This window comes from Rhinoderma darwinii, chromosome 2 (genome assembly GCF_050947455.1).
Source record: "Rhinoderma darwinii isolate aRhiDar2 chromosome 2, aRhiDar2.hap1, whole genome shotgun sequence".
Taxonomy (NCBI): domain Eukaryota; kingdom Metazoa; phylum Chordata; class Amphibia; order Anura; family Rhinodermatidae; genus Rhinoderma; species Rhinoderma darwinii.
In genome coordinates this window covers 166,657,961-166,683,742 of record NC_134688.1, presented here as the reverse complement: position 1 = coordinate 166,683,742, position 25,782 = coordinate 166,657,961, and the positions used below count along the sequence as shown (strand labels likewise).

Here is a 25,782-nt window from a genome sequence, read left to right as displayed (position 1 = left end):
GCCCTCATTGTAATACGCCCCTGGTAACAAGCATATATCAGCAGCACTGGACGAAAAGATATAGATTGGGTGCAAGCCTCTTAGGTCACAGTCCAATGACTTCAGTATGCGTAAAAGGAAAGTGAGGCAGCACTACCAAATTTGTGAAAAAAATGATCTGCATGCTTGAGAAAGGCTCACACTGAGCTGAAACTCCCTCATAAGTTGAATAGTAACACCATGTTGTCAATTTATCAATAAATAATTAGGAGGAATAATAGAGAAACGGCACAACGCAGAGTTCTAAGAAAATGTGTTCTAAAATTATTTCATGGATAATACAAAGATTTATGAAAATACTCCTTTTAGGAGAGTTGACCGGTGCGCTTTAAACTGCTGTCTGTTTCCAAGGAAAATTTTGAAGACATTGGGGGTAATTTATTAAGACTGATGTATGCCTGTATGCATCTCTAGCTGTCCGTGCACCAGTTTGTGGTGTAAATTTTTTCGGGCTCCGGGTGGCCCTGTTCCTGCCCGCTATGCCCTATCTACTATTTGTTAAAGGGGCAGAGAAGGTGTAAAATAAAAGTCACAAATTTTTGGTGCAAAATGCGATTTTCTACACCAGAAAGTAGAGTGTATAATAGATGTGCACAGCTAGGGTATGTGCACACGAGAACTGGCTTTTACGTCTGAAAAGACAGACTATTTTCAGGAGAAAACAGCTGTGTCGTTTCAGACGTAAAAGCTCCTCCTCGCATTATGCGAGGCGTCTTTGACGGCCGATCATTTGAGCTGTTCTTCATTGAATTCAATGAAGAACGGCTCAAATTACGTTTCAAAGAAGTGTCCTGCACTTCTTTGACGAGGCAGTCATTTTACGCGTCGTCGTTTGACAGCTGTCAAACGACGACGCGTAAATGACAGGTTGTCGGCACAGTACGTCGGCAAACCCATTCAAATGAATGGCCAGATGTTTGCCGACGTATTGGAGCCGTATTTTCAGGCGTAAATCGAGGCATAATACGCCTCGTTTACGTCTGAAAATAGGTAGTGTGAACCCAGCCTTACCCAATTTTGTATGTAGGTGAAATTGAGGAGTATTGTTAAAAGTAAATAAATTGCGCTTCATAGGAATAAAATTATTCTTGGAATTGCTTACTACCGTAGGCTGGGTTCACGTATATCCGTTGTGTCCATCTAGTTGTTTTATGCCATCAGACACAACTGATTGAAAAGTTGTGCACTTTGTGCACTGCTCCAGTGTCCATATCAGACAGAAAAATGCTTCATTCTACTTTTTTCAGCATGGGATGATTGTGGCATCAATTTCAAACTGGATCGCAGGACATATGTGAATGGGGCCCTACAGACCTTTTACCATCCCTCCCGCCACTTACTGGTACATTGCGAGTAAAATCTGCCACTTAACCAGTGTAGCAAAATGTCTTTATTACCTGTATCTTGATACATCATGTCCATCAGCAGGATGAAGACTTGTTTGAATTATATAGTTACATAGTTGGAGGAAATGAAGGGAGCAAACATTACGCCCTGTTTACAAACAATTTTTTGCTGGCATAAAAAATCTGCCTCAGAAATCCTTCAGGAATTTTGAGACAGATTTTGAACCCCCCGTTTTTGGAAAGTATTTGTTTGCCCACGCCCATTGAATCTATTGCAAGGACCGTGGGCAAAAAACGCACTGAAAAACGCTCAGAAATGAGTGACGCAGGTTTTTCTGCCTCCCATTGATTTAAATGGGAGGTCAGAGATGGAAACCACAGCAGGAAAGATCATGCTGCATTTTTTTTCTGCAGGCGGCCAAAAGCTGGTTAAAAAAAAGGCCTCCCATTGAAATGAATAGGGGCAATTTTGGTAATTTTTTGGGAGTTTCCACGTCAAAAGCAGCGACAAAAAACTCTGTGTGAACTGAACCTTAGACAGATTTGTTTACTTGAAAAAAATAATCCTGATTTGCTTGCCGTTTTCTGATTTGGTCATCTTTATTGCTATGGAGAGATCAAAAATATAAATCTAATGATTTTGTGAGATGATTGTGCGGTTTAGACAGCATTACCGGATTAGTGATTATCTGCAGTAAACATGAATACTACTTTACTCTGAACACACATAGCTGATATGGTTCTTCAATACAGCAATATCCAGATTCTTATTCCATATGACAAAAAAGATGCTGGGACAATGGGTATCATGGTGAGTTTTCAATCACTATGTACAAAAAAGTGATGTTTCCAGGTAACACAGCCTCAGGGTGGGCACAATATGACTACTGGAATAGACCATAGAATACCATTTTATCTGTGACTACAGATTAAATACAGGGAATACAGTCTCTCTCTCTCTCTCTCTCTCTCTCTCTCTGTCTCTCTCTGTGTGTCTCTCTCTCTCTCTCTTTGTTTCTCTATCTCTATCTCTCTCTCTCTAAGGCCTTATTCACACGAATATATGTCTCGACCGTGTGTGGTCCGTTTTAAGAACAGGCAACACGTGAACCCATGCAATACAATCGGCTATTCACACATTGGTTTCTTTTAAATGAGCGTGTCTCCGTTGTGAGAAACTCACAGCCTGCCCTATTCTAGTTTGTTTTTGCAGACCAGACTCACCCATTAAAGTCTACAGCTGCGTGAAAAAAACGCACCGCACACGGACCACATGCAGTAATGCAGAAAAGTGAAAAAAAAAAAATGATTGCAGAGAAGAAATGGAGACGAGAAAAAAGGATGTTACACAGAAACCACACGGATGCAACACAGATATTCATATGGATGAAAAACTGTCCGCTTTTTGCGGACGCAAATTGGACACGTTCGTGTAAACAAGGCCTAATAAACGCTTTATTATAAATTATACTCTGTATATGGCTACAGATTTCAACCATAAACATCCATTCCGTTTACACAATGTATTCGACCCATTTAGCCTGTGTTCTGAGATTGACACCTTTCCCAGGGCTTACTCATTAGTTTTTTGTTTTTTACTTCTAGTGTATTTATGTCCTATGGTTATTTGTCATTATAAGGTTGTTTGAAAGCAAATCTACTCCATGAGTTTCTTCAATAAGATTGCTGTGAGTGACCATAGGAGGCACCTGCTTTCTACCTGAGGCAATAGCGGACAATAAAATCATCCTTTCAGCTTTGGATTTTGTGTATTGATCCCTTTAGTTATGGTTTAAAGACTTGTTCAGATTAACCTTTAAAAGTGCCAGAGGATATTACTTCTCACAAAAGGTTTGAAAGACCTTAATATGTATAACTTAAAGTAAAGAGAAGTTGGGTGTGATGGAAACTTTCAAATCTGTTAAGGTAGTTTGACAAAGTTGGAATGTTTAGGAGAAAGTGTATAGTTAGAAAAGAGGTCAGTCCGGCTTGTATCCTGCAGGGAGACATGCCTCAACATCTGGGAAAGATAAGGCTACCCTGGCAATAAAATAGACTCCAGTTTATAGAAGTCTGTGTTGAAATGTAGACAGAAAAGTGGCAAACTGATTGCGCTTCATCTGCGTTGCGGTAAAACTGCATATCGGCACAGTATTTAAATTGATTGTTCATAGCAGTGAAGTTTGCATAACCGCATGGACATTTAATCGATTAAAAATCTTTGCGGTTTTCCGGTAAAATTACATCCTGGTGCGGATTTTGGCCACATTTCAGCTTCTCGGTGGCTTTCTCCTGGCCTTGCCCTGATCCTTTTATCAGATGCCAGTGGTATTCGTTATTAAAAAAAATATATAAAATAACGTATTCTCCCACTCAAAGTAGGGTACATTTGAAATGTGCACTGACATATAATAAATGGGGAGCAATCCCCAACTGAACCAAGATAGTTACGTGGGATAGATAGATAGATAGATAGATAGATAGATAGATAGATAGATAGATAGATAGATAGAAATCAAAAAAATGAGCAGCAACTCCAATATAAAGGGTGAAAAAGTGGGTACTTTAATGCCCGTGCAACGTTTCAGCTCCATTCACTGGAGCCTTTCTCAAGCAAATGACACAGTGTAAGATCTCACAATATAACAGGACGTTAATCAAGCAGCGTTACAATAGTAATCAAGGAAAAAAGAAACAAGATATATAGAATAACCAATATACAGCATAGGATACAACATTGGTGTGTGTCAGAGAATTACAACAGTATGTAAAGTGACTGTATTAGTACATACAGGCCGATCTATATACATAAAACATGTAAACAAGACTTGTGTAAACAGGTGTGACGTGGTTTAAAATTAAATGAATCACCTCTCATTATCTCACAGTCCCTTTGAGCTTGCACCCACACGCTGCTGGTGCTGCTGGACTTTGTAGATAGATAGATAGATAGATAGATAGATAGATAGATAGATAGATAGATAGATAGATAGATAGATAGATAGATAGATAGATAGATAGATAGATAGATAGATAGATAGATAGATAGATAGATAGATAGATAGATAGATAGATAGATAGATAGATAGATAGATAGATAGATAGATAGATAGATTTTGAGATTGCTGATAGTATCATTGTGTGAAGCACTGAGATCATTATAACCCCACCACATTGTGAATTTTTATTTATCTGTGCATCAATGTGAACTCCCGGTTTGCTATCTACCTATTCTGTACCATTTGTGTGCTGCTTTACTTATTGCCCTGACATAAACGAATCATACGAATGACACAGCGTAGAAATACATTGTGACAAAGTGAACTTAAATGTAAGCTAGATTGAGCACGTCTCACAAGTATCCTGATAATCCCCCACTTGATAAATAGCAGACTAAGCAGGTATACATTATTATTACTGAAGGTCCCCTTACAGAGAATAACTTTTCAAACCACCTTGCAAACTCATGCAGTAAGTATCTAATGGTCATTTCCATCGGTATGATCCTTGTGAGGAGCGCTATTGTTGCCTAGTGACCGCTCTTGAGAGCCACATGCAATGCAGCATTGCCTATTGTAAATGTCACTACGAGGCCTTGCTAGTAAGACATTGTAGGCGCACCACCTTGTTGATTTTTTTTAAACTGTAAATTCGTGTTTTTCACCTTTTTCTAATAAATGTTTTGTTTTGCATTCAACGTTATTGTTTCTAGATTTAGGACTGGAATTTTCCTACTTTTGTAGAAGTATCTAATCTATCAAATGTGTACTCAGATTCTATATATATATTTTTTTAAATGACTTAATATGTACTATATTACAAGTCTGCATCCTATCTTTTAACCCCTTTATGACCAGCCTATTTTAGACGTTACTGACCAAGCTATTTTTTACGTTTTTCCATCGTCTCATTCCAAGAGCTATAACTTTTTTATTTTTGCGTCGACATAACTGTATAAGGTCTTGTTTTTTGTGGGACAAGTTGTATTTTTTAATAGCACCATTTTGAGGTACATATTATTTATTGATTAACTTTTATTAACTTTTTTTGGGGGGGAGATAGAAAAAAATCTGAAATTTCGCCACACTTTTTTCCGTCCTAAATCTACGCCGTTTACCGTGTGGTATAAATAACACAATAAGTTTATTCAGCGGGTTGTTACGATTGCAACGATACCAAATTTGTATAGATTTTGTATGTTTTACTACTTTTACACAGTGAAAACGCTTTTTTTTCAAAATTATTTGTTTTTGTGTCTCCATATTTGAAGAGCCGTAATGTTGGTTTTTTTTCGCCGATGCAGTTGTATGAGGGCTTTTTTTTTGCGGGAAGACTTGTAGTTTTTATTGGTACCATTTTGGAGTAGATGCGACTTTTTGATCACTTTTTAATCACATTTTTTTAAAGTCAGGATTCACAGAAAACAGCAATTTTTCCGTCGTTTTTTATTTTATTTTTTTACGGCGTTCACCGTGCGGGTTAAGTAATGTAATAGCTTTATAGTTGGGGTCGTTACGGACGCGGCGATACCAAATATGTGTAACTTTTTTACTTTTATTTGTTTTTTTAATAGTAAAGCAGTTTGTAAGGGGAAAAAGTGGGTTTTTCATTTTTTTTTCACATTTTTTTTAAATTAACTTTATTAAACTTTTTTTTCCACTTTTTTACTAGTTTCACTAGGGGACTTCACTATGCGATGGTCCGATCGCATTTATAATACACTGCAATACTTCTGTATTGCAGTGTATTATGCCTGTCTGTTTAAAACGGACAGGCATCTGCTAGGTCATGCCTGCGTCATGATCTAGCAGGCATTCATTACTGGCAGACCTGGGGGCCTTTATTAGGCCCCCGGCTGCCATGGGAGACACAGACACTCGGCGATCATATCGCCGGGTGTCGGTGGGATGAGAGGAGCTCCCTCTTTCTCCAAAACCACTCAGATGCGGTGCTCGCTATTGAGCACCGCATCTGAGGTGTTAAACGGGTGAGATCGATGCTAATATCGATCTCACCCGGCAGAGCAGGGACGCCACCAGCCCTCAGCTACCTCTGGCAGCTGAGAGCAGGGAGATTTGACAGCTCCCTGCTCTGTTTACTTATTCCGATGCCGCGACGTAAAAAGTCTATGGCATCGGAATAAGGCCCGTTAGTGACCGACGTAAAAAGACTATGGGCCGGTCACTAACGGGTTAAGGGATAGTAATGGTTCTTTTTTTATATGTTTATGTTTCTGGCTTGGAGTTCTTGAATCTAAAAGGTTTATTTACAGTATAAACCCTATACATTAATAATTGTTATACTGTCATAAGTTCAAGAAAAATGGCAATTAAATAGTTTGTCCACATTTACGACATGATAGCGTTGGCATGTGTACAGGCACTGCAACACCCACTGATTAATAGTATGGAGGGCCCTGCTGCCTCCCAGGTTAGTGCGCCACTTAGTCAATAAAGCATTTATGGCATATCCACAGGAGATGAAGCTGGTCTCTTTTACATATGCGGCCACCTCTCCATTAAGTCTGAGGGTGAATGCAGCCTCCCTGCCTGGTACAACGCGGTCAAGAGACCCCTGTTTTTCCAATAGTTTGGGTTCCAGAGGTGACGTGTGGATATGCCATAAAAGTTTCAGCTCCTTTAATTCTGGATTAACAGGAGCAAATATTTTAAATTATTGGACAGACACATAAAATGTATCTCTAAGGTTAGAGGACCAGGAAGACCGTACAAAATAAAATTGTGATTTTTAATGCGAGTCTCTTATTAAGCTATTCCATTATTCGGTTTCTGGTCTTCTAAGATTCCAGATAATCTTGCAGTTCTGTGCTTGTGTTAAACAAAATGACATAAGTACATTTTATTATATATACTGTACAAGGTTAAAAAAAACTATGTAGGTCCACATTAACTTAAACCAGGCAGGCCCAAAAAGCGCCAATTTTATCACAGTGGTGCTTGCTGCATGATAATTCTTGTGCATCTTGCATGACCTCTTAGACACTATTCTCTTTCTTATATCACTTTTGATTTTGCACATATTTGGCGCATTTTTTCAACGCCCTTTTTCCTGCTAAGCCATGCCCCATTTTTGGGAGACTTTTAAAAAGTGTCTAGTGAGGCACAAATAACAAAATTGCTACAAACTGCACAAATTTGCACCAAATTTGGCGTATTTATAAAATCGGAAATCTGCCCCATGTTGTTAACAATAAACTTTTCTGGACCTAATTTTGTGAAAATATTTTTTTAATTATTTATATATTACTGTATATTTTAAAATTAAATGTCATATTTTTTTTCAGAACTTCTCTACTAGCAAGTGGTTTCCCAAGAATACATGGAAACACCTGTTTATACTCTCAGATACGAGATGTCCATAAGTACATCCCTCGCAGGGCTGTACTATACATACCTGGAAACGATGAAAGAAAAATACAAAAAATTGCCTCTCTCAATGTGGACTGTGCAGTGCTAGACTGTGAAGATGGAGTAGCCATCAATAAAAAGGTTCGTAATTATTGTTACTTTATTGCAAAATCTTAAGGGGTCATTGAGTCTTGATATACTCTCTAACCTCTTAAGGACGCGGCCTGTTTTGGACTTCAGGACCAGCCCCATTTTTCAAATCTGATGTGTCACTTTATGTGGTAATCGCTTTTGAATGCTTTTACTTATCCAAGTAAATCTGGAAAAAAAAAAAAATCGTGACACATTATGCTTTCATTTGATGGTAAATTTTGATTTGATATTTGTACTATTTTTATTAAAAAAATAGATATAATTTAAAGAAGATTTGGAAAAATTAGCATTTCTTATATTTGAAATCCTCTGCTGCGAAAATGGATAATGATAGCATACAATTTTTTGAATAAATAAGATTTACCATTCTTTATGTAGGCATATATTTTTTTATTACCTTTTGTCAAGACTTTATAAGGCTTATAAGTTTAATATCAGTTTTTCACATTTTCAACAAAATTTGCAAAACCTATTGTTTTAGGCACCACTTCAGTTCTGAAGTGGCTTTGAGCGGTCTATATATTAGAAACCGCCCATAAATCACCTGATTTAAAAAACTGCACCCCTCAACATATTTAAATGGCATTTAGGAAGTTTAACAATCTAGGTCTTTCACTGGAATTAAAGCAAAGTAAAGGTAAAATGTACACATTTTTGTTATTTTTTTTACAAATATTACGTTTTAATCCATTATTTCTGTAACTCCCGGTATTAATAAAGAGACACGACTCAATATTTATTACCCATTTTCTGCATTTTTCAGAAATATTCCATACGCTACTTGACTCAAACACAGGCCAGAAATAAAGGAGCACCTAGTGGATTTTGGAGACTTTTTTTATTAGGATGTTTCCCAGGCACCGTTTTATGTTTGAAGAGGCCTTGAGATGCCAAAACATAAACACCTGAAGAAGACCGCATTTTGGAAACTACACCCTCAAGAAATTTAGGGGTGTAGTGAGCCTTTTTATTTTATTTTTTAGAGTTAAGAAAGCCTTTTTTGGGTTCTTTTGCACTTCTTATTCTGCTCTGGTGTACACCAGCTATAGTAAAAAAGGGAATGTGGAGAAGAGAAAAGAAGGGCAAGAAGTGATTAGATCCTAAGATCACTTAATTAAATAAAACCGGCTCTAGTGAGCATAATTTGCCCAGCAGGGTAAGAGGTTGAGCGATCCCTTGATTCAGAACACCCTATAGTGTTTTTTTTATCATTTTTCCTTTTACTGTCGGTAGCTTTTTCAGAATTTGCTATTTGAGGCAAGAAGTTCTGACAATTAATAAGTGGGAATAAGAGGGAAGTTAGTATAAATAAATGTAAACCTGTCAAAAATAGAGATACTCTCAGTTTAGTTATGATAAAGTGTTTCTTTCAAATATGTCTATTATGAGCACTTTGCTGTTGTCAGCAGATCTAACTGCTCCTTTTAAATATGTTGCTTATAGGCTTGGTGCTGACAAGTCCGTAGCTAGAGTGCACATGAGAGTTCTATTGTTATGCGACTATCCGCGTTCAGTGACAGGTGGCACGAACACTCTGGGTGCCCGACTCACAGTGCACTGCAAGTCGGGAAGCCAGGCCCTGCGCTGGTGTTATTACCCGGCTGTGAACATAGACAACTAGTATCAGCACCGGTTGTACAGTCAGAGTAGCAGCGATCCTCGCCACCACTTTCCTGCACGGCGTTCCTACAGACCGAGCCTGGGTATGTAGTAACATCTGACGTGTCAGTCAGCTGTTACGTGGGAGCGGTATTGAACTCGACTGCCGCTCTACACTCAGAGTGACTGAGCAAGTCAGTGCTCAGCCGCGGCCAGAACAGCTGACATGCGCGTCTGCGATGTTTGTGAGGTCCAATCATGCCTGTGCTCTGTATATCTATTGAATTGCACAGTGTGGCAGTATATAGCCTCAACTTTCCCTCAATTGTTCTATCCCTAAGCTAGAAAAGGGTTCGTCCCAACGTGCATTTCGTCGACTTGAATCAGTTGCTTCTAGGGGATTTATGTTTTTATTTATTTTTTACCACACATCTGTTCCATAGAAGTTATTTGAATTGGGCCATGAAAAATTAAAATTAAATTGTTTCCAATAATATGTTGTTTTAGCTCAAATTTATTATTGTTACAAGAACTATAGAAGAAATCTTGGCCAATGATATTGGTTTGGCACAAGTCACTAATAAACGGAGTGTCCTTGATTGGACTAGAACTAGACTGCTGTCCTAAGCAAAAGAAAGGCAGCACTTCACTCTGTTGTCTTCTGCAGGACCCCTGACTTGGTTCTGTGAAAGCTTGGTTGGGTAGAACCAATTTAATAGTGTGAAGTGTGAACTATTAAAAGTATTGAAACTATACACACGCTCTAGGGATTGATCCAGCAAAAGATTCACCTCCCTAAAGATGTTAATTGAAGTGCTTATGACAGATAGTCAAGTTGGTGTTTATCTGCTGTCAACATTTACGGTTCCTATTTTTTCTGTTTTGGGTTTTTGCCTTCATTTAAATTCTGCGTCAATTCTTGTAAACACCATATACCAATGTGGAAAAAACAGGATTATAACAGTGGGAGAGGAAAAACGGACCACGTTGAAGCTAAACCAAGTGGTCTCATTTACCAGTAACGATGAGCTCTTTCAATTGAGATTAATACATGCAAACAAGGCTTAATCTGTTTAAACTTTCTGCTAAATCGTCCTCAAATGTAAACAACATTTGTGATGCCTAAGAGATGGAAAATGATTGGTCTCCTGAGACACTGCTTATCCTGTTCAACATTTTCATTTTACAATTTCAAAGAGAAATTTATATATTTATTGAGGGTGTTAAGTATAGCTAGACAGAATTTGTTTCATGGTTATTTAGTTAAAACCAACAGGGATTAAATTAGAGTTTATAGCGGTTGGTAAAAATTTGTGTTTTCCTTTACTGCCAAATAAGATTTTTAGATCATTGAAAACGTAATCCTATTACCAAGTTGATAGATGAAATAACATTACATTGCACATACTTTTGTGGATTAACTGCAAATGTATTAATAATGACTGTTTTCTATTAGCCCCTTCAGAATTGACAGCAATTGGCTAACTCTAAAATACATGGATACTGTTAAGTCTGCAACAGAATTTTTTTCCACCTGACCGTCCTAAACCCAGGGGACATCATATTGGTTTATAATTATGGTAATGGGGGGTACAGCGAGACAATTGAGACTTCCACAAGCCGCTATTCTAAAATGAAACAGAAGCTGGACAATTGAAGATTATTATATTTCTATTATTATTTTGAAATAGTTGTAGCTTCTGTCTTCAGTTGTATAAATAATTAGAATTTCACAAAATATAGTGTCAATTCTGTGGGATTATTGTGTTGCATGTGTTTTGAAAATCATAACAAATCAAAGATAGGGGAAAAAGTAACAAATTGTAGACGATTCGCCACATTTAAAAATGATAACCCTACTAAGAATGTAGTATGAAACGTTAGGGCGTGGAAAGGCACTCCTGCACACCGGGAGGTACAGTTGCTGTGGAAGCCTGGAGAGTATCGTGCACAGGTTCAATTCTCTCATAAAGGCTATGTACACCTTTTTGAAAACATTATATGTAAATATATATATATATATATATATATATATATATATATATATATATATATATATATATATATATACACATATATATACATATATATATATATTATATAGTGTGTGTTTTGTGTAAATTTGTAAATACTTTTTATTAAAGATTATTTTTGCTTTTTTAGATACAGATGCTCTGTATTCCTTATACAGAGCAGCTGTATCTAGAGCTTTTCACGTAATCAGTCAGTCCTACGGACCTGGCGGCTTCAACGACAGACACGCAGGATCCACCTGTAAACTATTACATTTTAGTAATGTACTGAGATGTAATGGATTACAGGTGGATCCTGCCTGTCAGGGACATGCAGGACCCGCTGACACTGGATCCGTCAGAACTGCGGGACTGACGGATTCAGTGAATAGTGCTAGATACAGCCGATCTGTATAGAAAATACAGAGCAGCTGTATCTAAAAAAAAGTAAAAATCATTTTTAATAAAAAGTATTTACAAAGTTACACAAAACGCACTGATAAAACTTTTTATTTGAAATTATTTTTTTTGCCATTCGAAGGTTTACATAGCCTTTAAAAGGGTTATCTGGGGACCAAAAATTGCATTGCAATAATATATTTATGTGAAAATAAGTAACTTCCTGATGTACTTTAATTTAAACTTCTGTACTAAATCGTGCAGTTCTAACCTCATGAATTGTTCCCAGAAGTCCTGGAGCTTTTCTAATAATGATGACGCGCCAACACGGCCTCACGTGACTGAGGGCCTGTGCTGTTCGTATCGGCGTGTAATCAAGAACATGACCACAAAGGGCTGTCACATTGCCTATTGCTTGAGTCCCCTAGCAGAGCATAAGCTAGCGCTTTGCCCGGGACTCCAGCCTTGCTTCCGACGTCCATATTTGGTCAGTGAATTCAGGGGTTTCCTATCCCTGGAGTTCCCGAGCAGAGCATCAGCTGATGCTCTGCTCAGGAACTCCAGCGATAGGAAACCCCTCAGGTCACTGACCATATATGGACAGTGACGTTGGGAGCAGAGCTGGAGTTCCCGGGCAGAGCATTGCCTGATGCTCTGCTCGGGAACTCCAGCGATAGGAACCCCCAGAATTCACTGATTATATATGGTCGTTGGGAGCAGGGCCGGAGTCCCGAGCACAGCGCTAGCTTATTCTCTGCTCGGGGACTCAAGCAATAGGCAATGTGACTGCCCCTTGCAGTCATGTTCTTGATAACATGCCAACACGAACAGCACAGGTCCTCAGTCACGTGGGGCCGTGTCGGGGTGTCAACATTATTAGAAAAGCTCCAGGACTTAGGGAACAATTCACGAGGTTAGAACTGCACGATTTAGTACAGAATTTAAAATTAACCCCTTAAGGACGCATCTTTGTTTTGGCCTTAAGGCTCAGAGCCCATTTTTCAAATCTGACATATTTCACTTTATGTGGTAATAACGTCGGAATGCTTAAACCTATCCAAGCGATTCTGAGATTGTTTTCTCGTGACATATTGGGCTTTATGTTAGTGCTAAAATTTTGATGATATATTCCGTGTTTATTGGTGAAAAATTGCAAAATTTTGAGAAAATGTATAAAAAAAATAGCATTTTTCAGAATTTTAATTCATCTGCTTGTAAAACAGACAGTTATACCACCCAAAATAGTTACTAGTTCACATTTCCCTTATGTCTACTTTAGATTGGCATCGTTTTTTGAACATTCTTTTATTTTTCTTGGACGTTACAAGGCTTAGAACATAAACAGCAATTTCTCATATTTTTAAGAAAATTTAAAAAGCCTTTTTTTTAAAGTACCTGTTCAGTTCCGAAGTGGCTTTGAGCGGCCTATATATTAGAAACCCCCATAAAACACCCCATTTTGAAAACTAGACCCCTCAAAGTATTTAAAACAGCATTTAGAAAGTTTATTTAACCCTTCAGGCATTTCACAGAAATTAAAGAAATGTAGAGGTGAAATTTGCAAATTTAACTTTTCTTGCTGAATTTCAATTGTATTCAATTTTTTTCTGTAACACAGAAGGTTTTACCAGAGAAACACTACTAAATATTGGCCAGATTCTGCAGTTTTTAGAAATGTCCCACATGTGTCTCTAGTACGCTCGTGGACTAAAACACAAGCCCTAGAAGCAAAGAAGCACCTAGTGCATTTTGAGGCCTCTTTTTTTATTAGAATATATTTTAGGCAGCATGCCAGGTTTGAAGAGGTTTTGAGGTGCCAAAACAGTAAGAATCCCCCAAAAGTGACCCCATTTCGGAAACTACACCCCTCAAGGAATTCATTTATGGTTGTTGTTACCATTTTGACGCCACAGTTTTTACACAGCACGTATTTGAATTGGTCTATGAAATTAAAAAAATTAAACATTTTTCCAATAAGATGTCATTTTTGATAAAAAATTCTTATTTTCACAGGGAACAAAATACCCCATTTTGTTTCCCAATTTGTCCTGAGTGCAGTAATACCCCATTTGTGGCGATAAACTGCTGTTTGGGCCCATGGGCGGCCTCAGAAGGGAAGGAGCGCTGTGTGTTCTTTGGAGTTCAGATTTTGCTGGATTGGTTTTCGGGTGCCATGTCGCATTTGCAGAGCCCCAGAGGTATCAAAGCAATGGAAACCCACCAGAAGTGACCCCATTTTGGAAACTACACCCCTCAAGGAATTAATTGATGGGTAATTTGACCATTTAGACCCTTAGTTTCTTCACAGAACTTATTTGAATTGGGCTGGGAATTTAAAAAAATATATATTTTCCAATAATGGGAGGGCTCAGAAGGAAAGGACCACCATTTGGCGCACCTGGGGATTTTCTGGTGCGAAGTCATGTATGCAGAAGCCCCTGAGGTACCAGTACAGTTGAAACTCCCAAGAAGTGACCCCGTTTTAAAAACTACACCCCTTAAGGCATTCATCTAGAGGTGTAGTGAGCATTTTGACCGGAGACATACACCCTATAAACTGTAATGTGTGTTCCCACGGGTATGGCAATACCCTCAATGTGGCTGTTAACAGCTGCCTAGGCACACGGCAGGGCTCAGAAGGGAAAGATGAGGGGGATTAACTGTGCGGAGTGCATCAGGGTAAGTAAAACTGGGGTAGATTAAAAATCAAGGGATGTATGATACATTTTGAAGCACTCTTTCATACGGAGCCTTAGTTTTTCGGGACACGTGTCACATTGATATATTGTGTCCTTCCTTATCCCCCTCTTATAGCAGACTTTGTACCTCTTGACTTTTTCCTTTCTTGCCAGTTTGGGGAACTTCTCCTGGAAAGTGTTGCCCTGGTACGATGCGTGTGGCCTCGCTTCCAGAAGTACTGGGTGCCCCCCTTTTTGGTCCCTAAAAATTAGTTTCTTGATAGCTACCTCTTGAAATTCCAGGAAAGTTTCCGTCTGGCCTGTACATCGACGTAGCACGTACACATTGTACAATGCCATCTGTATGATGTGCACGGCCAGCTTCTTATACCACACCGCATGGCGCTGTAGGGCTTCAGGACTTGATTTGACAAGTCCACCCCTCCCATGTACCTATTGTAGTCCAGGATACAGTCTGGTTTGGGGGTCTCAGTACTGGTACCTCGTACAGGTACATGGGTACTGGTGTGACATCTCTCTTGTCTTGTACTTGACACACAATATGTTGCTGCTAGATTGTGCCCTGCTCTCACCCCTGCTAAGTGTTTGCCCAAGCAGAGTCTTAGGGAGGCCTCTCAGATTTCTTCTAGCGGTGCCCCATGACTTCTGGAAGCGAGGCGCTTGAAGAGTGGGACGCCGGTATAAAAATTATCCAGGTAGAGGTGGTAACCCTGGTCCAGCAGCACCAAATCACACAAATTTTTGCATTAACTCCCAGTAAGGGGGGGCATTCTGGGGGCTGAATACTGGTGTCCTTCCCTTCATATATCCTAAATTTGTAGGTATACCCTGATGCACTCTCGCAGCTTATACATCTTCACGCCATACCTTGCCCTCTTACCCGGCAGGTACTGGCGGAATTGAAGCCTCCCTTTAAAATGTACCAAGGACTCATCAATAGAAATACACGTCTCCGGGGTGTATGCTTGGGAAAACCGGGCACTGAAACGGTCTAATAGGTGTCTCCGTTTATACAAACGGTCAAAACTGGGGTCGTCTTGGAGTAGGCAATGCTCATTAGGAGAAGCGAAGTATTGCCTCATTTTTATTTTTTTTAGGTTCCAGTTCAGTTCTAAAGTTGCTTTGAGGGGCCCATATATTAGACACCCCTATGAAACACCCCATTTTAGAAACTAGACCCCTCAAATAATTCACAACAGCATTTAGAAAGTTTATGAACTCTTTAGGTGTTTCACAGGAATTTAGAGCAAAGTAGAGCTGAGATTTACATATTCATTTTTGTCAGAAAATCCTTTTTATAGCATTTTTTTCTATAACACAAAAGGTTTTACCAGAGAAACGCAACTTAATATTTGGCCGGATTCTGCAGTTTTGAGAAATATCCCACATGTGGCCCTAGTGCGGTAATGGACTGAAGCATCGGCCTCCGAAGCAAAGGAGCACCTAATGGATTTTGAGCCCTCTTTTTTATTAGGCACCATGTCCGGTTTGAAGAGGTCTTGTGGTGCCAAAACAGTGGAAACCCCCCAAAAGTGACCCCATTTTGGAAACTAGACCCCTTGAGGAATTCATTGCAGTTTTCTTGTCATGCATGCGACTGTTTGATCAGTTTTTATTCTATTTTTAGGTGACGTGGTGACTAAAAACAGCAATTCTACTATTGTTTTTTTATTCCATTTTTTTTACAGCGTTCACCGTGCGCTATAAATTATACATTGACTTTATTGTGCGGGGTGATACGATTACGGCGATACCAGATGTTTATAGTTTTTTTAGGTCTTATGGCGTTTGCACAATAAAATACGTTTTGTAAAAAATCATTCACTGTTTGTGTTACCTTATTCTAAGAGCCAGAACTGTTTTATTTTTCCATCAAGAAAGCTGTGCGAGGACTTTTTGCGTAACGAACTGTAGTTTCAATCAGTACCATTTTTAGGTACATCCGACTTTTTGATCTCTTTTTATTCCATTTTTTGGGAGGTGAAGTGACCAAACAATTGTGATTTTGGTACGGTTTATTATTATTTTCTTTTACGGCGTTCATATAACGAAATCATTTTGTAGTTCAGGCCGTTACGGACGCGGCGATACCAATTATGTATAGTTTATTTGTTTATTTATCTATTTTTATTAATAATAAAAGACTGATAAGGGAAAAAGTAGGATTTTTACTTTTATTACTTTTAAAACTTTTATTTTCTTATTTTTACACATCTTTTTGTAACTTTTTTTTTACTTTATTACTTTGTCCCACTAGAGGACTTGAGGGCAGGAGGCTCTGATCGCTATTCTAATACACTGCGCTACATGCGTAGTGCAGTGTATTAGAGCTGTCAGCTACTCACTGACCAGGGTGCAGAAAGAGTTAAACTGTTTCAGCACCCTGGACAGTGACTTCCGATCCCAATATACGTGAACGAGTAAAAAAAAAAAAGTTCTGACTTACCGATAACTCCCGGCTTCTTCCTCCAGTCTGACCTCCCGGGATGACAATTCAGTCCAAGTGACAGCTGCAGCCAATCACAGGCCAAGCACAGGCTGCAGCGGTCACATGGACTGCCGCGTCATCCAGGGAGGTGGGGCCAGATGTCAAGAGAGGCGCGTCACCAAGGACGCGTCACCAAGGACGCGTCACCAAGGCAACGGCCGGGAAGTTCTCGGTAAGTACGAACCTCTTTTTTTTTTTGAACAGTTTACTCGATATGGTGATCGGAATTCACTGTCGAGGGTGCTGAAAGAGTTACTGCCGATCAGTTAACTCTTTCAGCACCTTGGACAGTGACTGACGTCGGCTAGAATCATCTCTATGATGGCGGCTGCACGAAAATCACGCAGCCGCGCATCATACACGGATGACACACGGAGCTGGCAAGTGATTTTTGCGAGCGCAAAACGCCGCATTTTTGGGTCCGCAAAAACGCCACGTTCGTGTGAATCCAGCCTTACAGTACCCTTTCACAACACTCTCTGGGCATCATACGTTTGCAAAGGCAACTGTACAGCCCAGCATGCAGGAGCGTCTTTCCACGTCCCCGTTGTCAAGTCGGGCATAAGATCACAAGTTTAGGTACACTTTAAAGCAAAAAAAATATTTCAACATTTTAGTGCTACATTGCTATACATACAATATATCTTTTGTGTTTTTCTCTTTTTTTTTAAAAGTTATGATTTACATTATAACCATTATTTTATGTTATCCTACATGACTTAGGTTTTTTAAGATAATCCACAGCAGTAATCTACAGCTGAAACTCTGTGTACTGCCGCAGTTTGGCATGTGGGTACACACGTGGATTTCCTTCATTGAAGTTCATTAGAGCTAATACTCTGCTTTCCAGCATATCGTCCGCTCCAATAATGATCATGCTGTGGATTTTGAAATCTGTGGTGCAGTCATTATTCCACTCTGATTTTTTTCAGGAGCATGTAAATGGTGCAAAAACTACTGTATTCTAATGTATTGCCAGTGGAATGCTTGCAGATACGGTCAGTATTTAGGCGCGGAATCTGTGTGTATGTGGTCTAACTATTTTTCAGTTTTGCAATAAATGATTTTCCATAAATATGATTTCCTATCAACGTATGGAAATTTATCCACTCTTTAGATGTTAAAAGGGTTTGTAACAGACTCAACAATTAGCACCTATCCTGTAGATAGCAGATAATTGTCTGATTGCTGGGGGCCCTCCACTGGGAACCCAACTGATCCAGAGAATGGGGATCCCAAACACCCTGTTCCTCCTCACTGCTTGACCGCAGGACATTGAATACAAGCATATGCGCTTCCCCTCGATATAAAGTCTATGGGAATGGCTAAAACAGCCACGTACAGCGCTGTTTCTTTCAGTCCCATAGACATTAAATGTAGCGGTGGGCGCATGTTCGACTGCTGCTCCATTCATTCTGGGGTTCGGGACTCCCATTCTTGTGAACGGTGGAGGTCCCCAAGCGACCAGACAATTATTACTTATCCTGTGGATAGTTGATAACTGTCGATTCTGGGAATACCCCGTAAAGCTGCAGTTCTGTAAACCACTGACAAAAGATGGACATTACAATTATCATACACTACATGCACCGTCTCTTTAAACGCAAATTCGATAATGGGCACAAAGTACATGCATAGGATATATTTGCTGATGAACATTTAACAATTTGACAAATGATCACAATGATTTTTATACATGAACAATAAAAAAAATTCTGGAGATAGGTGCGGCTCCCTGAGAACATGGATATTCCACAAGTGTCTAACAATTGAATACCCCTTAAATAGTGTGGTGTTTTTTTTACCACGGTTTGCATTGGCCACATTAGAAAAAAAATTCTGAGAATAAAAGCGCTCTGGGTCATGCATTGTGGGCAATCGTAACCACATATGGTATTAAGAGAAGGTTAATAAAGAGAACTTGTGGTTCACTGCAAATTTTTTAGGCCAAGAGGGTATATCTGGAGATACTTAAATAGCTTTTCACTTGATACGTATTTTTCAGCGTGTATATTACTATTTAGCCAAGTTTACGGAAACCGCGTAACTCACTGTTATATGTGTTTCCGTAACTCCCATTCACTTTTATTGGAGCTACAGAATCGGCTGTTTTCGGAAACCCATACTGCTGTACACTTATTCCCCGTCTGGATGCATAGCCAGCGGTGCAGTTCAGGAGATAGGTGCTGGTTCTAGAGGTGGGACCCGCATTTATCAGACATTTATGGCATATCCTGGGATATGCAATAAATGTCTATTGTGACACAACCCCTTTGATTACCAAAAACCTTAGCAATAGCAAGAATGAAACCTTGCTAGGGCAAAAATTCACTCTTGTACGTATACTAGAACATACAAAAACCCTATTCACTGGAAAAATAGTCTAAACACTACTGCCTGACTCATTTCTCTTTTTATACTTGTTTGACATATACCGCTGTGTGAGTATGAAATCATTTGCAGCTTCTTGGGTCCACAGAAAATAGTTAACCAATAAGTATTAGCGTCTTCCGCTCTGAGCTTTCCTCTGAATGCTGCTATCCACTCACTTCTAAACCTCTAAACAGCAGAACTTAATTTCAGCCTCCAGGACTGCATAAAATCCAATTCCAGATTGTATTTGTCCGATATCACTTCCAATCTGCTTCTCCACTGAGAGGCTATTTGCAGTCTTTGTGCTTCATGACATTAAAACCAATAGGATATGGTCATAGGGTGATAGTTGTTTGTGCCACTTTGAAGTTGTTTATTATTTCTTGTTTTATGTTTTAAGCCATAGAGCCTTTGGAAGAATCATGACACAAGGTTTTCAATAAAGTAGTTTTATTCATTTATTGTGCTTTTTTTTCTTTCGTAATCTGCTTCTATGAGATTTCATGGCTCTCAAAACTATCTTTTTATAATAGTCCGTTTTATGCAATGAAATGGGTTTTGTAGAAAAAAGTACCGCTAATTTAATAAAGCACTAAGAGTGCTTTAAGGCTATTTAATTTGTGTAAGCTAAAAATGTTGTCACTGTGCTGTCGCTGAACGTTTTTTTGCATATGAAGTCGCAGTAAATAGCATGTGACTAGACTCCATGCCACAGGCATCAAGCGTCCCATCACTGTGGGAGCTGTTCTTGTTTTACCTATCAAGCCCAGCACTATCTTTTCAGACTGATGTGGTCATGGTCTAGTGGGCCTTCATTTTATTAAGCCCTTAATGCACCAAGTATGGCCTTACATTGAGGCACCATGAGGTACAGGTGAATCATGGTGATCGTAAGGACACTGGAGCTATGCCCGTTCAATGATCGTGGAAGTTAGGTGGTGATTGACAGCTCGGCTCCCATTGTAATGTCCGGGATCAAATAAAACCCAGCTGTTTAACCTCTTAGATGCTGTGGTCAATAGCAACCTTGGCATCTAAGGTATTTGATGGAGGGGGCTCCAACAGTCCATTAGCATCTAATAGGTGGCATGTCAGTGTAATACAGGCAATAATGCTTAGGAATACTATATATTCAAAAGAATTATAGATGGCTGCTTCAAGTCCCATAGTGGGTCAAATAAAAAAGTAAAATCAACTTTAATTTTAAAAAAAAGTCCACCCCCCAAAAAAGCAATAATTTTCATCCCTTTTTAAATAAAATAATTTTATTTATTAAAAATAGTTCACCATAAAAATTATTAAAATGATTGACATTTTAGTACAGCCGCAATCGTAATGATTTATGGAATCAAGTTATTTAAACTGCACGATAAATATCAGAAAAGAGATGCAAAAAACAAAGGCAGAATTGCTGTTTTTTTGCATTCCCCCACAACATTTTTGCTAAATATTAATCAATAAATTATATGTAACCCAAAATGGTACCAATAAAAATACAGCCTGTTCAGCAAAAACAAGCCCTCATACGGCTAGATCGATGGAAAAATAAAAATGTTATGGCTTTTGAAATGTAAAAAAAAAATGCTTGGTCCTTAGGGGTTAATGATTAAGTCTCTGTTCACAATAGTGTTTTTCTCTGCATTAATCTTTTCTGTTTATGGGTCTCGGAATGTGGCGACACAAAAATTACTTTTATTGTGAAAAAGTGCTAAAACGTAACAAAAACGAAACTTATTTGCCATTGCCCTATTTGTACCGACCCGCAGAATAAAGTTAACATTTAAAAAAAATAAAAAATCGTGGAATTGCTGATTTATTTTGGAATTCCTCTTTTTAAAAGAAAAATAATAAAAGCTAATTAATAAATCATATGTACCTCAAAATGGTGCTATTGAAAAATAAAACGCATCCAAAAAAACTCGCATAGCTACATCGATGACAAAAAAATTAAAAAGTTCTGGGTCTTGAATTGTGGCGATGAAAAAAAAAATGCTTGGTCCTTAAGAGGTTAATGGGTAAGTATCTGTTCACACTTATCTTTTTCTTTGCATTAATCCGTTGTAGTTTTTTTTATTGTATTATTTGCCATTTAAGCATATTTTTTTGGATGGGCAGAATAGTTTCACCCTCTACACTATCTCAGTAAAAAAAATATTATATATTGTTAGTTTTACCACTACAGTTATTAAAAAATCAGATCAACATAAGAATAATCTGTTATGCTTGAATTCAACCAAATAAAACTGGACCAATAAATACAAAACTTCATTTGAATCAGACAGAAAAAACCTCTAAGTCTTCATAAGCTACGGTGGTCTATTATGGGCCCATAGACTTCTATAGGAGCTGTACGGAGCAGTAATATGGCCATGTGCAGGACACTGTCCTTAGTTTGCGCTAGTGTTCACTTCGTGAGTTCTGTGACCCTAGCCCATAAACCAATGTGCTTTGGTGGATAACCATGAGGACTTGTGTAAATATTGGTTCATAACCTAACAAAAGACCATTTATACTGAGGTTTTACTTGTGTCAAGTGACCTTTAGTGACTCGTTGAATAATTCAAGAGATGCCTTTCTATACGCGTGCCTTTATACAGTTAACAATACTTTGTTGTCTTGTCTGTGATGTTTGTGCCACTGGTCGTGTTCTAGAAAAAACGGTTAGTTCTCTTTTATGAGGATGCAACCACATCATATTCTAAAATGTTGCAGAATTTCTTCATGTTATATATTGAATCAATTCTGATATTTATTCTTGAAAGATTTAAAAAAAAAAACACATGTGGTCTCCTTCACACAGATTTTCTAGGTATTTTTCAGTGCGTTTAAAAATACCAGACTTGGATTTCAATTTTAACATTTAGGCACAATTTTACAGCTTTTGAAAATCCTATTTCATTGACCTGTCACTAACAGTCATGTTATGGAATTTAGTTAGATTTTCCAGGAAAAATTCAAATTCCATGCAAAAAATATTCTATAAAATATTATTATAATGACCCTTTGAGGGGATGCAAATTGTGGGAAAAATAAAAACATTAAGGACCCATTTGCATTGTGGTTGCCTCAGCAAAACAGTGATCGTAATTAGCAACGCTGAGTCAATGATCTAGTGTGTACGGGGGCTACCTGACTCTCCCCTGATGGCAGATGTCGGGGGAAAGAAGAATCAGGCATGTTGGATTTCACTATGCCTGATCCTTTGTTCCTGCAGGAGATAAGCCAGTAATTCCCCTCTCCATTTGAAATTAACATGTACGCTTGGTTTGGTTTATGGGGGAGTCAGGAGAAATAACTGTTGGCCAAACGTCCGTTATTTAATGAGTATGGCCACTTTAAGGGTAAGAACTTGCTGAATAAAGATATTTCTATACACATCATTGGAAATTCCATGATGCTTCCATGATAGATTATATACTATACATGTATGTAACGAAATCTAGCCATGTTTGTGGTTTTTTATTTGTTTTTTTATTTTTAGGTTACCTAAAATATTGTTTCTATTATTTATGAAGTTTCCTTATCCTCCACAGCACCACTTTACTTGGTGAATAAGTTAAAACTTTTCTTGGCTATTCTTAAAGGGTAAAGTTTGTGCAAATCTTCTGAAGATGGTTGTTAAGTGACATTTAAGGTATTTATGTTTACAAACGCAATACTCAAAGTTCCTCTAAATTAAATATTTCCCTTGTATAGTAAATAAAGATATATTTGGTGAGCAAACAAAAAAGGCTGTCTGGAGAAACACTTAATCCACAGGAAAGAAATCAAACATACAAATGTACACGCCTGCTCTTCCCTTTTCATGTTCCGTGTGAGCTTTTTGGATTATCCTGTTTGAGTCAGGAAAGCCATTGACAGTGTTGATGGTCAGAACAAATGATTACCCAACACAAAAGTGTTAAGAAGGATTAGATGTTTGGGTTGTCATTTTGTGATACAGCTGTAGGACACAGTCAAACTCTTGTCTAACTCGAATTGTTACAAGCTAAAAATAGTACAATAGATGTTTCTATATGAACACTACCTATTGAGCCTCTTTTAAAAGAGAAATGTGATGAGATCAACCTTTTGTAAATAGGACTTTCAGGAGGCCTCACACTCTGGCACAGGCATTGCTGTAGGACGTAGTCACTGCAGACAAGTCACTTTTTCGAAGGCCGATACCCGCGCTAAACGTCTTTTTTCCTAACTCCTTTGTCAGTCTTCTCATGTTTATATTGATCGGTCTGACTATATTGCATTTATTTAATGAGTATGCCAAGGGAGACTATCTGTAACAGACTATTTGTACGCATCTCAAGGGTATTTTACTGCACTTTAAAAGAATTATTTAAACTGAAGCCATATTCATACATGGGTAGCTGAATTTTGCTTGTTTTCTTCCATCAGTCCAAAGAGACCACATTGTTCCTACTTTGATTTGCTTTTGTCGTGGTCTCCTATGTGCTTTTATTCTCATTTTTCATTTATTATTGTAGAGTGTTCTACTGAAGTTCACTTATTTTGTGTCTAAAGAGTAAAATGACTGTCACTTCCATACTAAGCTGACATAAAAAAAATTTTTTAATTATATTACCAAACTATATGAACAGGTATATCCAGTCGACAGAATGAATATACCTTAGAAACATCCTTCAGTAATATAAATTAGGCTTTATAACGATTTCAATGAAAATCTGACCTCAGGAGTGTAGAAGTCATCTCCGTCCTCCTGTGTTAACTCTTGATTGCTTTTAAAGCTTGTTTGACAAATACTCATCATGATACAATAATAAATGACCATACGCAGTATAGCTCAGTAGAGGGGGCTCAAAAATCTTGATGAAAGGAGGGAGCAAGTTTAAAAATAAAAATTGTCCACAACAGGGTACTTTATATATGGTTGAAAACTCTGTGGATTAACATTTGCAGTTTTTCAGATTATTTTTTTTTTAAGCCAAAAAGAGTGTCTTCTAAAGGAAGGAGCAGTATAAAGTAAAGAATTAAAATTCTCTCTTTTTTTTTTTTTTTAATTATCCATTACAGCGTTGTATGTTCGTGGCTGGGTTTACATTTAGCTTTTTGTGCCATGTTTTCAAAACTGGGAATGAATCCAAAAATAAGATATAAATACATATTCAGTTATACTTCTCTGTTCCACTCTTGCTTTTGGTTAAAGAATGCATGAAAATGTAAACATACTAATAGGTCTATTGGTTCTCTATGAAATTATCCCTAGTATATGTGTGTATGAGGCAGATTAGATTATGAATCCCAAAACACTGATGACAATCTGTATGACGCGGCAGAGAATGTTGGTGTTATACAAGCAACAGGAAAACTGTAAAGTGTTAACATTGGAAACCATTCACACACAGTAATTTTTGCCGTAGGTTTTTTTTCTGCCTGTGGTAGTTTACCACAACCACCAGATGTTACATGGTTGTTGATAAAATTTTTAATCTGGAGCACACCCTGTCCTTGGCATTTAATTAGCTGTTTTGATGCATGTTACCTGTTGATTTTAAAGGAGAACAGTCATAAATTCACAATCCCAGTTTTTACATTTGCTTCCAATTGCAGAAAAAAACACTTATTTTGTCACAGACCTTGCAGTGTGGTAGTAGTAAAGAACAAACTACCATTACATGTGATCGTAGCACAAGATCTTGTATTAAAAACTATGGAGGAAGAATAGTGAGGACCAACTAGTACCAACTGATCAATGAAAATAGCAACTGATCACTCATTCCATTTTTAGCGTTTGGCAGTTTTGTATTATCTATTTGTCTTTTATCCTCTGCCTGTTCATTACCTATTTTTATTGTTTGTAACAAATCTAATAGGCCTCATGCGCACGACCGTAAGTGTTTTTACTGTCTGCAAATACGGATCCAACGGCAACGGAAATACATCCGTAGCCGTTTGCAATTGCGGAAGCGCTCATAGACTTCTGTAGGCGAGTCCGTGCCGCAATTGCGGACAAGAATAGGACATGTACTATATTTTGCGGATCATTTCTACGGCACAGACACACATCCGTAAATTTACAAAAGGTGTCAATGGGCAATAGAAATGAATGGGTCCGCAATTTCATCCGTAATTGCGGATGAAAATTACGGCCGTGTGCATGGGGCCTTATTTAGAATGTTTTCTGAACTTTAGTCCTAATCTAATATTTAAGACGTTAATTTAATAACATTATATATTGTGATAACTTGCCCAAAATAAATCTCCTCCACTTACATTTTTTTCTTCTCTTTACTTGTAGTGGGCAGCAGTCAGTAGATTCTATAAAGGCATTCTCTAGGACAACAGTAGCAG

General features: G+C 38.2%; 1 protein-coding gene across 1 annotated transcript in view; it reads left to right on the top strand.

Annotated features, from left to right (window-relative positions):
• Positions 1–25,782, top strand: part of CLYBL (citramalyl-CoA lyase) — a 380,083-nt gene that overhangs the window by 211,127 nt on the left and 143,174 nt on the right. The window contains exon 2 of the mRNA XM_075850278.1: positions 7,690–7,894. Coding sequence (XP_075706393.1) covers positions 7,690–7,894 — 205 coding nt within the window. The remainder of the gene's footprint in view (positions 1–7,689; positions 7,895–25,782) is intronic.